The sequence below is a fragment of the Schistocerca piceifrons genome, chromosome X, assembly GCF_021461385.2.
Source record: "Schistocerca piceifrons isolate TAMUIC-IGC-003096 chromosome X, iqSchPice1.1, whole genome shotgun sequence".
In the NCBI taxonomy this organism is placed as follows: Eukaryota; Metazoa; Arthropoda; class Insecta; order Orthoptera; family Acrididae; genus Schistocerca; species Schistocerca piceifrons.
In genome coordinates, this window is record NC_060149.1 from 106,572,699 (window position 1) to 106,589,504 (window position 16,806).

A 16,806-nucleotide genomic window follows, 5' to 3' on the forward strand; every position below is an offset into this window, starting at 1 on the left:
CGCACATCTCGCCGCAATGGTAAGAGAAGAGAAGATTAGAACTTCGGACAGACATACAGGCAACCATTTTGCTCTCTCCGTTTGCGAGTTAAACAGAAAAGGAACTGATAAAGTGCTTTCTACTATTCCCTGCATAGCGGCTTGCGTGGTATGTAAGTAGATGTATATGTAGATGTAGATATAAATGTGGAGCATGCTGTCTGTTGAGGTACATCTCTTTTTTCGCTTACAACACCCCACACGTGACCTGCACCTTCAGCAAGACAATGAAGCGCCCCATCGATCCTGAACAGTGTCATGAAAGTTTGAGGAACACTCTCCCCTTTCCCTCACCTGTGGCCACCTGACTTCAATCCTATTGGGCAATAGAGATGTGCGCGCCTAGAATTGACGAATCTCTGTGAATTGTGGTCAGTGGCTGGATGGTCGTGGATCGGAATGCTCTCTCACAGTGCTTTAGGATTCTCGTGGGCTTCAAGCCACAACCCGGCGCTCTCGTCAGCACTGCGAAAGAGTATGTTGTAGGCAACTAATCTGGTACTGCCGAAAGTGTAAACTTCAGCTTTCGAAAACGCATTTCAATGTGTCTCTTGTCGGTGAACGGCTTTATGCGTAGTAATATAGTTGTAAAACGTAAACTTTCACGGGTGAAAATGTCACAGTTAATAAAATATTCCGGACAATGGTATACATCATCTTCAGCACCGGGATCTAAATGTCGTTGAATTTCACGCCTTCCGCCTTCCTACTGAAGTTCCTGGTTTTTTTGACGGTCTCTATGGCCTCTCTGTATAGCCTTTCATGGTATCCCCTTGTGGGTGCTAGTACTTGAGTCTAACAAAATGAATTTGGTTGTCTCCTGAGTGCAAAGCGTGTTCCGACAGCTGATCTGTCAGTCTCCTTGCCCTTCGGCTTTACTACTCGTTTTTTGACCTTTTTTTGTAGTATCCATTTGCATCTCCCCACAACTACATGGAATCTTATAAATTTCTGCTTTTTCCAGCAATTTGCGAACATGCTTGGCCAATTTTAGGTGATTGTGTATCTTCGGGTGGGTTTAAAGATCACCGCGATGTTTCATTTTTTCAGGTTCTTTCCTGTGGTCAGTGACATCCTTAATGAAACGCAGGAAAACGTTCGACTTCACAGGCGCTTATGCATCCCTATGATTTCTTCGTGGTGGTCTTAATGCTCTTTTTATATCAACAGACGAATAACTATTCCTGAGCAATGGATTGGTGAGATGTTTTAATTCCACGGCGAGCACCTCTAGTTCGCAGGTATTCCTTGCCTATGCGTCAACGGTTTTATGGTGCCACGCTTTTGTTGTGTGTGACGTTTCGAATTCAGTTGCAGGTAACGGTCTGTAATCGTGCATTTTCGGTAAGCTGTGTGACCTAAGCTACCATCTTCTTTCTTGAAAGAGCAGCAGGCAGGCGGAAAGTTAGATTTTCTTGATTTGCTAGTTTTCAAGAAAGAAAACGGTAGCTTAGGCCGTACAGTTTGCCGGAAACCCACGCACACACCGTTACTTACACCAGCATTCGAACCACTAACCACAACAAAAGCGAGGCATCATAAAAAGTTAGCGGATGAAGCAAGGAACATCTGCGAACCAGAGATGCTTGACGCAGAATTAAAACATCTCACCAATGCATTGTTCAATAATGGTTATTAGTCTGAGAATTAAGACTACCACGCAGAAATCATAGCGATGCAGAAGCGCCTGTGAAATTGAAAGTCTTTCATTAAGGACGTCACTGACCGCATAGCAAAAACCTTAAAAAAAAAAAAAGAAACGCAGCATTTCTGTAATCTACAGACTCACGTGGAAGACACAAGATCACCTAAAATTTGTCCAATGATGCTCGCAAATCTCTGGAAAAAGCAAGAAATTATAGGATTCCGTGTATTTGTGGGTATTGCAGAAAGAACGGTCAAAAACGAGTAGAAGAGCACAAGGGCAATTGCAGACGGGGGGAGACTGACAGATCAGCTGCTGCAGATTACGCTTTGCAGCCAGGAGCCCACCAGATTCCTTTTGATAGGACCCAGGTATTGGCAGCCACTAGGGGTAACCATGAAAGGCTATACAAAGAGGTCATAGAGATTGTAAAACACTCCAGGAATTTCAGAAGGAAAGAGGAAGGCGTGAAATTAAATGACATTTGGATCGCGGTGCTGAAGAAGATGTGTACCAGTCTTCCACCATGGGGTGATAGCAACAGAGGACGACGGTAACCGACAACGACCAATTGCGTTCGGGTATTGAAAACATGTGACGTCACACCACTGCGCAGAAGCACACGTAAACGGAATTTTGCTGCAGTCAGTAGCGAACCAGGGTGTGAAACGGACACTCAAAAAAGTTACGATCCCCCTTGAAAATGTCCTCCGCAGATGGGGACGAAACGTTGGATTTAAATGTGTAATCCATCCGACCACCGCATAATAACCCGGAACATTTTATTATTTGTAATAATATAGTTGGTGCACTTCGGCTACCAGCTGAATTTGTCGCTCGCATGCCGCTCAACATGCAACCAGCCATGATCACCACAGAGCTACGTAACCAAGTTATGCAAAACTATACTTGCACGTAAGATGAGCTGCGATTCAGAATAGTGTTCGGGTGCCTAAGTTAGCAATAGCTAGGAGCGAATGTGAGGAAACAGTAGTAACCATCAAATAAAGTTATATTAACTACGTAGCAGTACAGTGGTATCCATGATACTAGAAATTTATTGTTTCCAAACATCCCATACACAACGCTATTCATGTAAGCGTAAATCAACACAAGGGGCAATGATAAATTTATTATTTTCGAGAATTCAAGTCGAAGATCGTAGCTTACGTTAAGCTTGTGATCCAGCAAGACATAAGTGTGACTATTCAGAACATCTTCGTCTCAAAAAGGCACATGCTACTCACTTAATGTATTTCCAAAAGTACCACCTTTGAAAATTAGTAAAAATAAATTAATTAAAACATTATGTAACTCTCATTGTTTATACATTTAATGTAATCCCATTAGTTCAAATGGTTCAAATGGCTCTGAGCACTACGGGACTTAACATCTATGGTCATCAGTCCCCTAGAACTTAGAACTACTTAAACCTAACTAACCTAAGGACAGCACACAACACCCAGTCATCACGAGGCAGAGAAAATCCCTGACCCCGCCGGGAATCGAACCCGTGAACCCGGGCGTGGGAAGCGAGAACGCTACCGCACGACCATGAGATGCGGACTCCCATTAGTTCTATTCTTTGTTTGTGTGTACTGTGTATAAAAATTCTACCCCACAGAATGGAAGATAGTATATCCGCAAGGGAAGCAACAGAATTTTTATACGGTCCCTGCGTCTTCCTGAATTACCTTATGTACTAAAACATATCAATTCCCCCTGTGTATCAAACTCTTACTTTTTGTGTTCTACAATAATGTCTAATAACACAAATTATTAGAGACATAACAGGTGTCCGCATTGAAGAAGGAAGCGCGGAGTTTGGTTTTATCTGTCTACGCTTACAAAATTGCAGAACATTGCTTCTTTGTATACAGTAACAGCAAAGGAATCTCGTACATAAAGCTACATCACATAAATGTTGAATACAGCAAAGTTCTGGATAAGTAGATAACACTCGACCACCATTCCTACCCCCACTACCACCCCTGCCATCATCATCATCTGCATCTACACCTACATCCATACTCCGCTGTGAAGCGCATGGAAGAGGATACTTCCTACTATACCACTTATTAAGGTTTTGTCCCGTTCCGTTCACATCTGGTGCACGGAAGGAATGTTCAAACGGCCCTGCGGGCGCTGTTATTAATCGCATCTTGTCCTCACTATCCCTACGGGAGCAATACGTAAGCAGTTGTAGTATGATCCCAGATTTATAGTTTAAAATTAGTTCTTGAAACAATGTAAGTGAGCTTTCTCGGGATAGTTTGCGTCTACCCTTATCTGTCTGCCATTTCAGTTTCTTTAGCATCTCCGTGACACTTTCCCATGAGACAAACAAACTTCCGACCATTCGTGCTGCCGTTTTCTCTATACAAGCATTAAATAATAAAATAGCGCTGGTTTCTATTTTCTTTGTCCTATCTAAGGCATTTGACTATGTGAATCACACTATTCGGTACTGGTCCAACCCACGTAAGCTATATTCTAGTTTGGATCGCCCGTGTGTTTTGAAAGCAATCTCCTTTTGTAGAATGACTGCATTTCCCTAGCATTCTACCAATGAACTCAAGTCTGACAAATGCTTTCTCTACGATTGGGCGAATGTGATCGCTCCACATTCAAGTATTTGTATGAGGGGTCCGATTCCAGCTGTGACTCGTTAATATTGCAGTTGTAGGATACTACATTTACCCGTTTTGTGAAGTGCCCAATTTTATATTTCTGAACATTTAAAGCATGTTGTAAATCTTTGCAGCACTTTTAAATCTTGTCAGGACCCAATACACTATTCGTGAAAAATTTTTCGGACAGTAATTCATTATGGATAACTGCTCGTCTGCGAAAAATCTGATGTTATTGTTAACATTTTCTTCAAGGTCATTAATATACAACATTAACAGCAAGGGTCCCGATAAACTTCCCTGAGGTACACCCGAAGTAACTTTTGCATTGGTCTATGACTCTCCATCTGTGATAACATGCTGCGTTCTCCCTACTAAGGTATCCTCAAGCTGGTCAAAAATTTCGCTTTATACCCCTACGATCGTACTTTCGATAATAAGCGTAGGTATGGCATCAGTATCATGATCAAGAGTACCGTTGGACGCAGGGACACTGTGCGTAGGGGTGCGTGCGTGTTCAGCCATTTGCAGAATCTAGACTGACGGTTGCCCTTGTAACTCATTGTACATGCCTTCACAGCACTAATTTTGAAATCAATTACAACATTAATTTTCGAACAACTTTTATTACATTTTAGCGAGGTGAATGTGCAGAAGACGTTGGTAGAGAGAGATAAACAATGTGCGTCAGCTGATCCCACTACACGTGCAATTAATTTGCGCTCAATAACGACAATGGAACTCTAAAATCACAGTAACAAAAATTACACAATATCCGTCACAATAGCCGCGCGGGATTAGTCGAGCGGTTTCAGGCGCTGCAGTCATGGACTGTGCGGCTGGTCACGGCGGAGGTTCGAGTTCTCCCTCGGGCATGGGTGTGTAGGTAGGTCCTTACGAAAATTTAGGTTAAGTAGTGTGTAAGCTTAGGGACTGATGACCTTATCAGTTAAGTCCCATAAGATTTCACACACTATTTTTTCTGTCACATTACTTTGGAGAATCAAGTAAAACTGGGTTCCTTCCCAAAACATATTGCTGGAGATTGACTAATCAAATTTAAACACAAAAATTTATCTCGCTGGGAAAACCGACTCCCAGTTGTACTTCGTTTAGCTGCAGTCAAACTGACTGACCCAGCGAGGTGGTGCAGTGGTTAGCACACTGGACTCGCATTCGGAAGGGCGACAGTTAAAACTCGCGTTCCGCCATCCTGATTTAGGTTTTCCGTGATTTCTCTAGTTCCCCATTTTTCCCTAATCCGATGAGACCGATGACCTCGCTGTCTGGTCCCCTGCCCCTAGGCAACCAATCAGCCAACCAAACTAACTGCTCATTGCAGTGACGCACGTCGTTAAATAAAGGACGTGAGAGCTTAATGTCTCCTCGACGTGGAGACTGGTAGAGAGACGTGTCGTGTTACACTGAAAAAGCGCCTGCAACAGTATAGTAATGGTATCTTTTTCGAAACGTTGCAATGCACCACAAGTGATTAATCTTCATAATGATACCACCCGTCTACCTACTGTACGATACAATTCCCAGATTTACCATGGAACCAGTTCTCCTCAGACCAATAGAGGGGCACACTAGCTAAGACTGCGATATATTGGAGTTAGGCATATTTCCTTTTTTTTCATAACAAAATTTTTTGCAGGCATTTCGTTTCAATAAGCAACTGTTAAGTAAGCAAGGCGCCTGAAAACTGTTGATGTTCAGATTGTATTTACAAAAGTCTATACGCTCCTCGTTACAAAGAGTTTCTGGAACTATAATTACTAGCACATTGTGTGCTAGTAATTGTAAACGTCCGAATCGAGAATAGAGATACATGGTACAATAGCTTGTATGTGCAAATAAATGTATAATTATGTTTCACATGCGAGAGTAGTTAAAATAAATGCTGGACGATAGAAATGAATATAACGGTTTCTACAAAATTCGTATCAACAGTTGACACCAATGACGTGACGTAAAACAAGATTCTAAATAACGGCAAGATTTGAATTATAGACGAGTACATCGCATTTAGAACAAAATTTGAAACTGTTGCAGTCTGCTGATTCAGGTCACAAGTGACTGTCCTCGTTTTCGAGAAGAACATTTTGAAATCACCAGCCGACCATCCAGAGTACATTTGAAGCTGTGCTGACGTGGGCATGCTTCATTCAAGCCCGCGCCCGGTTTTCTGACTATGGGTCATGCAGCTGACTTAGTGCTCCGTTCCTAATTACATCATGTCGACTGGACAGGAAACCATAACATTGTTTCATCCATAATTACGTTATTTAAGCACTGAGATTTCGTATTCAATCAATCAAAACAAAAACAATTGCAGCTACGAAATTTTATATTTTATTTCGCTGTCAGCCCTTTTTCGGCCTTCGCCCGTCTAACAAAACGCTTTGTGGTGAAGTGAAGCATAAAACAATATCGGGTAGCTGTCTATCTTAGGTTTTTATCTTAGATTTTTAAAGAATACCGTAACATTTCATTTATATCTACATCTACATAGATACTCCGCAAGTCACCGTACTCGGATGGTACTCTAAATCACTATTTATCATTACTTTGCTGTTCCACTCGCAAATAGAGAAAGGGATAAACGACTGTCTGTATGCATCCGTATGAGCCCTGATTTCTCGTATCTTATCTCTTTATTTCTTTATTACTCCTGTAGTTCAGATCTTTGGGCGAGTAACTTTCAGCTATCACCAGAAAGGCTGTCTATTCCGTAAAATGGGAAGTTTTTAATACTACTGAATGTAGACTACGGAGGCTCCTCATCCTGTGAAACGTGAAAGACGTAATTTATAATGCAGAAAAGATCAAAAAGGACGATATAATATAGTGGTAGGAAAGAGTGCTGCCGAGTATGAGAAGGAAGCAAAATATTGTGTCGCTGCAAAACATTCTGCGATAGATTTATGGGTGTATCGTTACTGCCCTGTTCAACAGTACCTAGAGAAGCGATTACCAGCATCTCTCCTTGATCCCCATCCCACGGGACCTTTGTGTTGCTACAGAAAACACTCGCCCCCTGACGCTGCCCGCTTTCTCTTCATATGCGAATCTTGTTGTGATAATTGTGGATTGCAATATATGGCTCGTTTGTGGACACCGTTTGGGGGCAATTGCCCTTCGAACCGATTATGATGACTTCTCGCTAGTTTTTTTTTATGTCTGCTGAGCAAATGTTATGTCTTGTTTCGCTCAGGTGATATCGCACAGTTTAGTATGCCACAGCAACAACTAAAGCATATATAGCTCAAAACTTACCGGTAAACTTACAACTGGTGGATGCAAGAAAACCTTTCATTTGTGTCAAATGGTTAGTCAGGCAAGACATCTACACAGCCACAAGTCACATCAAACAGCAGACGATCAATTACAAACAAATTTCGCACAAAATAAAAAATGGTTCAAATAGCTCTGAGCACTATGGGACTTAACTTCTGAGGTCATCAGTCCCCTAGAACTTATAACTAACCTAAGGACATCACACACATCCATGCCCGAGGCAGGATTCGAACCTGCGACCGTAGCGATCACGCAATTCCAGACTGTAGCGCCTAGATTCGCTCGGCCACTCCGGCCGGCAGCACAAAATACCGGCATTAGTTTGTTTCATGTAGCATCATTTTACAGCTTAAACTATGTCGCTGATAGTCATTACTTGGATAAAAATTACGCTACACAAGGCTGACTATTATCCCAATATTGAAAGTAAAATGGTCAGGATCTGTTTACGACTTTGGGCAATAGTTACCCTTCACTAGTTTCATGCTGCCATCATAAAGGTCAACAGGGAGAGAGAGGGGGGACGGGGGAGGGGGAGGGAGTAGAGAGAGAAGAAATATGACATAAATGCCATGGCCTTAAATTACAAAGTTATGATATTCAGCAAGAGATGATAACAATACAAAATTTCTACGTTATGAAACTTGGCATAATTTTAATGGCATCGGTGCCTTGGCCAGAACTACTTGTATCGCTGGATTATAGCGTGTACGATGACTATAGAGCGTGAATATTGAGTTTTGTTTTTCGTTTCACTTGTTTTGCACGTATGGGGAAACGAAAGGAAAATAGGGAGTGGAACTCACTGCTGGCAAATAGCACATTCAGCTTTAAAAGCACCGAACAGACGGATAGCTACATCATAATTTTAGCCTTTCACTTCGTGTGGCGTTGTAGAGGCGACTGGATCTTAACACAAAGGCCGCTCCACGGAAATTAATGAGTAGAACTGTACAATACGACCTCTCCTTCCCTTGGCGTCCAAATTCAGGTGTATGTAAGGATTCGAACTGCCTGTTGCTAGGCCGAGTGACACTGAATGTTGGCTGTGAAAATCGGGCTTAGTCTACTTGCCATGAAACTATTTCAGAGTCGGCCGCAGTGGCCGTGCGGTTCTAGGCACTTCAGTCCGGAACCGCGTGACTACTACGGTCGCAGGTTCGAAACCTGCCTCGGGCATGGATGTGTGTGCTGTTCTTAGGTTGGTTAGATTTAAGTAGTTCTAAGTTCTAGGGGACTGATGACCTCAGATGTTGAGTCCCATAGTGCTCAAAGCCATTTGAACCATTTTTTTTGAACTATTTCAGACCTTGTGGTGAGACATGTTGACAGAACCGTCTTTTGCTTAGTTTCGTTGAAAACTTCGTAAAAGATAAAAGTGTTTGCAACATCATTAAAATTTGCTCAAGTCTTACCCGATGTGATTTATCCACAAACAGCCGCTGTCTTTCATGTGTATTGTTTTATTTATTCGCAGCTAATTTCAATTTCCCTGCGAAATCCGCACAGAAATTCGACCGAAAATTAAATGTGCGTCGGCGCAGTCTAAGAGCTACGATAAGGACACGAATTGTTTGGACTGTGAAGCAACATAGAGCAGTACAATGGCCATATAGCTTCCCTTTTTATCAGATACCAACTCCTTAATTAAGGAAAAAATTAATTGGCTATTGCCTGCGAAAATTTTGTGATAAATGGCAACTTTGAAGAGAGACGTAGTTCCGAAATAAACTGTATCTGTAAAGTACCGTAAAAATATAATGATGCCGGCCGCGGTGGCCGTGCGTTTCTAGGCGCTGCAGTCCGGAACCGCGGGACTGCTACGGTCGCTGGTTCGAATCCTGCCTCGGACATAGATGTGTGTGATGTCCTTAGGTTAGTTAGATTTAAGTAGTTCTAAGTTCTAGGGGACTGATGACCTAAGATGTTAAGTCCCATAGTGCTCAGAGCCATTTGAATATAATGATAACATTATTACGACAGATAGAAACATCAAATGCAATTATATACACGAATCGACATCTGTTCTCCACGTAACCAGATCAAAAGGGAAGAGTGAAAAGGCAACGTCAAAATTATGATTGTCGTATTTCCAAATAAATTAAAATTTGTGTGATTCCACTTGGGGATAAACAGTTTCCCTGTAGTAAATGAGATAAAATGTTGCACACAAAATTAGAACAGCTCCAGTGTGCCGTTACTATTCTTAAATAGTCGCTGAACTGCTTGACTGTCGTATCACTCTGTGGAGTAGCAACGGATTAGAACATACTTAAACTACAGAAATGTGTACAGTAGTAGATTACTTAACGCCCTGCTGTGTGCTACACCGTTTTTCTATGTAACTTGTTCTACAATTAATGAAATCAAGTAATAAATATACTAAAGAGCGTAAAAAACCATTGTAAACTCTTCTAGTCTTACAAGACCAGTTGCAATGTATTTCAGAAATGGTTCAAATGGCTCTGAGCACTATGGAACTTAACATCTGAGGTCATCAGTCCCTAGAACATAGAACTACTTAAACCTAATTAACCTAAGGACATGACACACATCCGTGCCCGAGGCAGGATTCGAACCTGCGACCGTAAGAGTCGCGCGGGTCCGGACTGAAGCGCCTACAACCGTTCGGCCACAACTATCGGCAATGTATTTCATTTACTTTCTGCCGAGGCTGCAAATCGTTGAATATTGGCAAATCAGTTCATAATATTCCCATATAAGTTTTTCTTCCTATTGAAAAACATAACCGTTCAAATGGAAATCTCTGGAGGGATACCAACAAATTTTATTAGTATTATTGAAGATGTTGAATGTAGAAAAAAATGATAAACTGCTTTTGGAAAAGATATAATGAATATGTTTCGTGTGGATACCAGTCTGATGCGAAGCCACCTCGGTGGCTTGCTTGTCAGTGACGCTTCTTGTAGAAACTAAAAAAACAAAAACTTATAACGCAGTTGACTGCCCGAAAGAGTTAATTGAACTTGGCTTGTTTACGTAATGAAAACTGGAAGTAAGTTATCCACACATAAGCGCTAATTGTAATCGGAAGAGTGATCGCAATTAATGAACGAAATCGGCACTGAGTAACATAAAACATTGCCTTGCGACAAAACGTACGTAACTGAACACTGAGGCCATATATGCAGCATGGAAAATTCCAACTTAACGGCTAATACAGCCTACCTTGTAAAATCACCTGAGCTGAATTGTCTGTAATGTGGTAACACTACCCAGAATACATCAGAAACCCACGACAACGCGTGTGATTACAGTGCTGTAAATGAAGCATGCAACGGCAGCCAACTGCTGCCAGTACACGCGCGGTACTGTACCAAACCTATACTCACTCTAATTACAAACGGTTACTCGCTTGTCTTTGCCTCTTATATTTGCCAGCCTGTGCCAACTTGTAAAAATTTCGTCTACGTTTTTTATTTTCTGAAACCTATACTATTTACTATAATAACTGTTGTCTAAAATATATGCACTTAACAGTGCTTTCTGTAATTAAGCGGTGTGTATCTGTGTGTGTGTGTGTGTGTGTTTCGTAATCTGAAGGAGCAATTGTACTGCCGTAAGTTATTATAACAATGTTTTCTATCTCATACATTTGCTGCAAACAATAAATTAACCTACTATGCAGAGCAGTACAGTTGTCATCCTCAACGTCTCAAGATGATGTACATTAATGAGTTTAGAAGAAAGCATTGGAAAACAGAGGTAATAAACTAAATAATATCTCTCAAGGAGAACGTAGTCATATATTACAAAATCTTCTACGTCAAGATTTCATCTACTTGCTACTGCCCATCTCACAGTGTGATCACTTCAGATAGATCCCTTCACAATACTATGGCAGTGTTTGGAATAAGTGTGGAAAAATAATCCCATGAAATAGCACTTCTCAAGTTGAAACGCTCAAAATATTTCTACATATACGTATATAAGTATATTTAAATGTCACAAACACCCCATAGTCCATTCATTACTTCCCATGTAGTAAATTGACGCAAAGTTTTACTGCTGTTCGGAGTAAGAGCATAAAAATTTTATCTTACTCAATGTAAGGGTTATTTTCGTTATGAAATTTTTATGGGTAGGCATAAACGTGTTTTATGATATGTGATGCCTCTGTGACAAAGGGTATCTTAAAAATTTATAGAAAAGGATTCATGTATTGAAAGGAAACACAAATTAATACTGTTATCATCATACACAACTTGTCAACTCGACAATAAAACTGACTATATCCTTAACATTCGTGTAGACTTCGGATATATTCAATTTCCTTACCCTTGTACAGAACGAATGGTCCACCACAGCCAATTATTTAAGATTTCTGTGGTGATAAACATTATTAAACATTCATTAGTAGAATAAATAAATTACGACCGTTATGCTCAGTGTACATTATTTTCACATTATGTTTTTAGGTAGGTGCCTGAAAATGAAGAATCCAGATGTTGAAAGCTATTATTGTTAATAATTTGTCGCGTATATTCGTCTGCTTCTGTATTTTCCAAGAAAAATCTTTTCCTTTTCATTAAAGTAGATCACATCCTCACATGCACCGCGTATGAGATAAAAATTAAGAATTAATAAGTAAAGTATTCTATTTTTAGCATTTCTTGCAAAAAAAAAAATAGTTCAAAGATGTTACATTTACGGAACAGCAATAACTTTTTTTTAGGTTGGTACCTGTGAAGCGCAGAGAACTTATGAGAAAAATACCAACAAGCGCTTATTTATTAAAAAAAAAGTTAAATGTACGCTTTACGTATCTCATAGTAAGAAGCAATAGCAATGCACCGACAAAATATAAATATCGTCAAAGGACGGCCGTTTTAGTTTTTGGTACCCACCTGCAAGAACGAGAAATTTCGAAACCGACTATTTCTTACTGACTTCTGCGTAAATGAAATTGCAAACGTGCATATCTTAAAAGCGACAAAAAAGATAAAAGAAATAAAAACTACCGTCTAGGTCATTCCGCAAAATACGCTATGCCGTGGCTCGCGTGGACGATTGTATTTTCAGCTTAGACGTCTCACTCTTTTTCGTGGCGAAGCAAACGACTCTATTGCAACTAAAATTCGAGAAAAGATCCTTCAAATAGTCGAACAGCATTTTACACTCGAACTGTCGTGATACCGCTTCCACAAACCGCAGGCGTCACGCAGCAACACAAAACAGGCACGAACACGCCAGTAGTTAACTCTCACCACAAACCGTCTTGCGACCACTCTGTAACTTCTAGATCGCTACTCGCCCTACGTAAAAGCACAATCGCGAACAGTTGTCCTTCCGTGAAGAGGACCGACGCCGCTCTGAGCTACACTGTAATTGCTATCGATTTTAAGGCTTCAAAATTATCGGCCTTTCTTGGTGGCCGAATCAATATCAGCCGACCATGTGCTCGGCGGCCGGCAGAGAGGTGCGAAGAAGTGGTTTTCGAAACACGGAGAGGCGCCGAGGGGCAGCCGTTTCGGTAAGGAAAGCGGCGAGGAGCCGCGTGGAGCGCCGGCAGCAGCTGTCAGCGTGAGGAAGGCGGTAAATGTGGGACAATAGGTGCGTGCCAACATACGGCAGCGCCGCCGCCATTCCGCGCCACCTGGGACTGGCGCGGTCGGGTGAAGGGGGGGTGCAGTCGTGCGGCTGCCTGCCGCCTCCCCCTCGGCGGCAGATGCGGGACACCGGTTCCGAACAAAACGGCGGCGGCGGCGAACCCCGGGGCCCCGGCCGCAGTACGCCAGCGAGCGACGCGCCGCAGCCCACCACCTCGCCGTCGGACCGTCGCGGCGCGCCCGCCTCGTTCACCGTACCGCGACAGTCCCTCCTGCGCAGTAGCATGCGCAGTAACTCGCCATACAAATATGGACGTCCGTCGGTCGGTGAAAATTTCGTGCAAGGGACATTTACGAAGGTAATTTCTTCGACCGTGGGACAGTGTTAAAGCTCTGGCATCGATTACTGTGTAAAGTGAAGTGTGAAGTTTCTGAGGGTGGCGTTCGTGTGGGGAAGGGGCGTGCTGAGCGATGGAAAACGTGGAGGAAATGGCCGATCAGCAGTCGCTCGGTGAGCCGATGCAAGATTCGGTCGATTCGCCAGCTGCGTCTACGCATGCCGGCCTCAGCATGTCGCCGGCGGAGCTCAGCCCCACTATTTCACGGCAGGCCGTGACTGGCTCGGTGACCACTTCGCACGAGTCGCTCGGCGAGTCTACATCAACTCACATCAAGGAGGAGCTGCCGTCTGCGTCCGAAGACTTGTCGGAACACTCGGTCGACATCAAGCAGGAGACGCTCTCTGTGATAGTGCAGCCACACGAAGACTCGCAGGACTCGGAGCTGCTGAGTCCGGGAAAACTTTCTCCGACTTCGGGAATTTCAGTCAGTGTCGCAAGCATGATCGACGCCACAGATTTCCGCACTCTGCAGCCGGAGCCGACGTACCAGACGCTGACGTCCGTCAACGGCAGGATGTCACCTCCCGGTTTCAGCCCCAGTTCCTCCTACGCCACGCTGACCCCTCTGCAGCCCCTTCCACCCATTTCCACCGTGTCGGACAAATTCGCTTACGGTCACACGAGTAACGTTTCTGGATCTTTTACAGTAATGCAAAACAACGGACTCGCCAATATAGGCTTGGGCATGAGTGTCAACTCGCCGTACACGTACGACAAGCTGTCTACGATGGGGATGTCGCCGCCGCCGCACTACTCGTCGCCGAACAACGGGCTGGGCACCATCAACATCCCGCAGCAGCACTCGCCGCTGTCGCCGCAGAGCACGTACAGCCAGAACGGGCTGCAGTCTCCGCAGAAGAGCCTGTCGCCCAGCGGCTACGACTCGCCGTACACGGTGGGCCGGGCGACGCTCAGCCCGCCGTCGGCGTCGTTGCACTCGCCTCCCAACCCGATGGTGACGAGTTTCGTGGGCGCCGCGGCGGCGATGAACGGGATGGCCACGATGACGCCGCACCAGTCGCCGCCGCAGCCGCAGCCGCCCCCGCAGCAGCAGGCGCCGCAGCAGCCGCCCCCGCAGCAGCCGCCGCCGCAGCCGCGCGACCGCGTGGCCGTCGCGTCGCCGTCGCCGCCCGCCTTCCAGCAGGCGGTGCAGCCGCCGCAGCCGCCCCCGCAGCAGCCGCCCCCGCAGCAGCAGCAGCCGCAGCAGCAGCCGCCGCAGCAGCAGCCCCAGCCGCCGCCGCAGCAGCAGCCGCCGCCCCCGCAGCAGCAGCAGCCGCAGCCGCCCCCGCAGCAGGCGCCGCCGCCGCCTCCCCAGCAGGTGAAGGCGGGCGCGCCGTCGGGCGGCGGGCTGCTGCCTCCCGGCGTCGGCGTCGGCGTCGGCGTCGGCGTCGGCGTGGGCGTCACGCTGGCGCCCGCCCCCGCCGGCGAGGTCGAGGAGATCAACACCAAGGAGCTGGCGCAGCGCATCAGCGCCGAGCTCAAGCGCTACAGCATCCCGCAAGCCATCTTCGCGCAGCGCGTCCTCTGCCGGTCACAGGGCACGCTGTCCGACCTCCTCCGCAACCCGAAGCCCTGGTCCAAGCTCAAATCTGGCAGAGAGACATTTCGCCGCATGTGGAAATGGCTGCAGGAACCCGAGTTTCAACGGATGTCAGCACTCAGATTGGCAGGTAAGTCCTTCACTTCTCATTCTCGCTTCTTGAGTGGTGCTGTCTCGAACAATCGCGAGTAGACGTTTGTGTTTTGATGTGCCGTCGCCACTGTGTGTAAACAAGGTGGACGAGCACGTGGCGAGCACGTGAGGGGGCGTGTCTGCAGGTTTTATCGAGCCTGACGCTCACCCCTCTCCGCGCAGAGCATCGATTTTCGTTCGGCACGAGTTTGCGCTTCCTCCGTCACTGGGTAAACTGCACGTGACGACGAGCCAGCCGCACTCCGCTTCCTGTGTCTGCGGCCTCGCGCGAGCCTTGCCGTTTCTCAGATAACCGCTACGTTTTCTTAGCGATGAGTTGTACGCCGTCTGAGTTACAGAACGACGGTTGCTCGAGACATTAACCCATCTCAACTTCTACTGCTCTCGTCTGCACTAGACTTACAATTGTGTTATGCAGAGCATTAGTCATAACTGTTAAATAATAAGTAAATCTTAATGCCTCACTGTCACTTTGACTGTGAAATACTACTTCTACATTTCGCTGTTGTGTTAGAATATTGTGACATTTCTTTTTAAATTCACAATGTAGCGTTTCTCTAAATATATATGACGCCTTTGCACAGTTTCTAAATCGTAGTACGATATCTAGGAAGTTAATGAATAATTACATTATAACTATTCCAGTGATGCTTTGGCGTTCATTAATCGCCGCAGTACTTGTTTAGTGTTCAAAATAATGTCTTGCACCTATGTTTCATTAGTTAGTCTCGTATATTTTTCTATAGCAAAATTACTAATTTCTCTGCAAGTACTTAGCTCTCGGTATATTGCTTTACATTTAATGAAATGACATATTTGTGTAAATATAGATGGTTTCCTTTAATTGCTTTCTAATAGTGACAGTTAAACAAATTTTATACGTATAATTTTAAAAGCAAGATACAAATTAACTTGTTTTTGCTTTCGCTATCATGGAATACTACAGGGTGGCGCACGAATAATCGGCCCCGAGTACAAACTGATCGCCAGTTACGCACGAACTGTTGCCCGCCACAAGCAGATACAACAATAAATAGGTACATACGTAATAATCGTATAATAAAGAATGACAAATAAGCTAATGCTGTTGTATTTGTTCGTGGCGGGCAACAGTTCGTGCGTAACTGGCGAGCAGTCCGTACTCGGGGCCAGTTTTTCGTGCGCCACCCTGTACTTCCGCTAATCACTGTTGTGTTAGCATATTCTGACATTTCCTTTTAAATTCACAGTGTTGCGTTTACTTAAATATATGAAATCATTAACATATGTAATAATTAAAATTTTGTTACGAATCTGGTTAACATTTGCCAAAAGAAGAAAATTTCAGCACAGATGTATTGCCTCGTTGAAGAGGAGCCGATGAAAAGACTGGTAACAATGTTTTTTTTTTGAATAATTGTTTTCTTAACCTTGTGTTTAATTTATGGTGTTGCCTTTTACAGGAGTATAATGGCATCGAATGATTGAGGGATGAAACAGCAAGACTGTAGAATTTACTGAGACGATAAAGCCACAGGCGACAGTCAAA

At 44.2% G+C, this 16,806-nt stretch overlaps 1 protein-coding gene and 1 long non-coding RNA gene across 2 annotated transcripts in view; one reads left to right on the forward strand and one right to left on the reverse strand.

Moving 5' to 3' along the window:
* LOC124723059 overlaps window positions 1-13,014 on the reverse strand; it is a 253,804-nt gene extending 240,790 nt beyond the window's left edge. Inside the window, exon 1 of the long non-coding RNA XR_007006490.1 lies at window positions 12,483-13,014. This is a non-coding gene — a long non-coding RNA (uncharacterized LOC124723059). The remainder of the gene's footprint in view (window positions 1-12,482) is intronic.
* Window positions 13,015-13,510: 496 nt separating this feature from the next.
* LOC124722006 (hepatocyte nuclear factor 6) overlaps window positions 13,511-16,806 on the forward strand; it is a 593,663-nt gene continuing 590,367 nt past the window's right edge. The window contains exons 1-2 of the mRNA XM_047247178.1: window positions 13,511-14,729; window positions 14,850-15,255. Of these exons, the coding sequence (XP_047103134.1) occupies window positions 13,656-14,729; window positions 14,850-15,255 (1,480 nt within the window). The 5' untranslated portion in view covers window positions 13,511-13,655. The remainder of the gene's footprint in view (window positions 14,730-14,849; window positions 15,256-16,806) is intronic.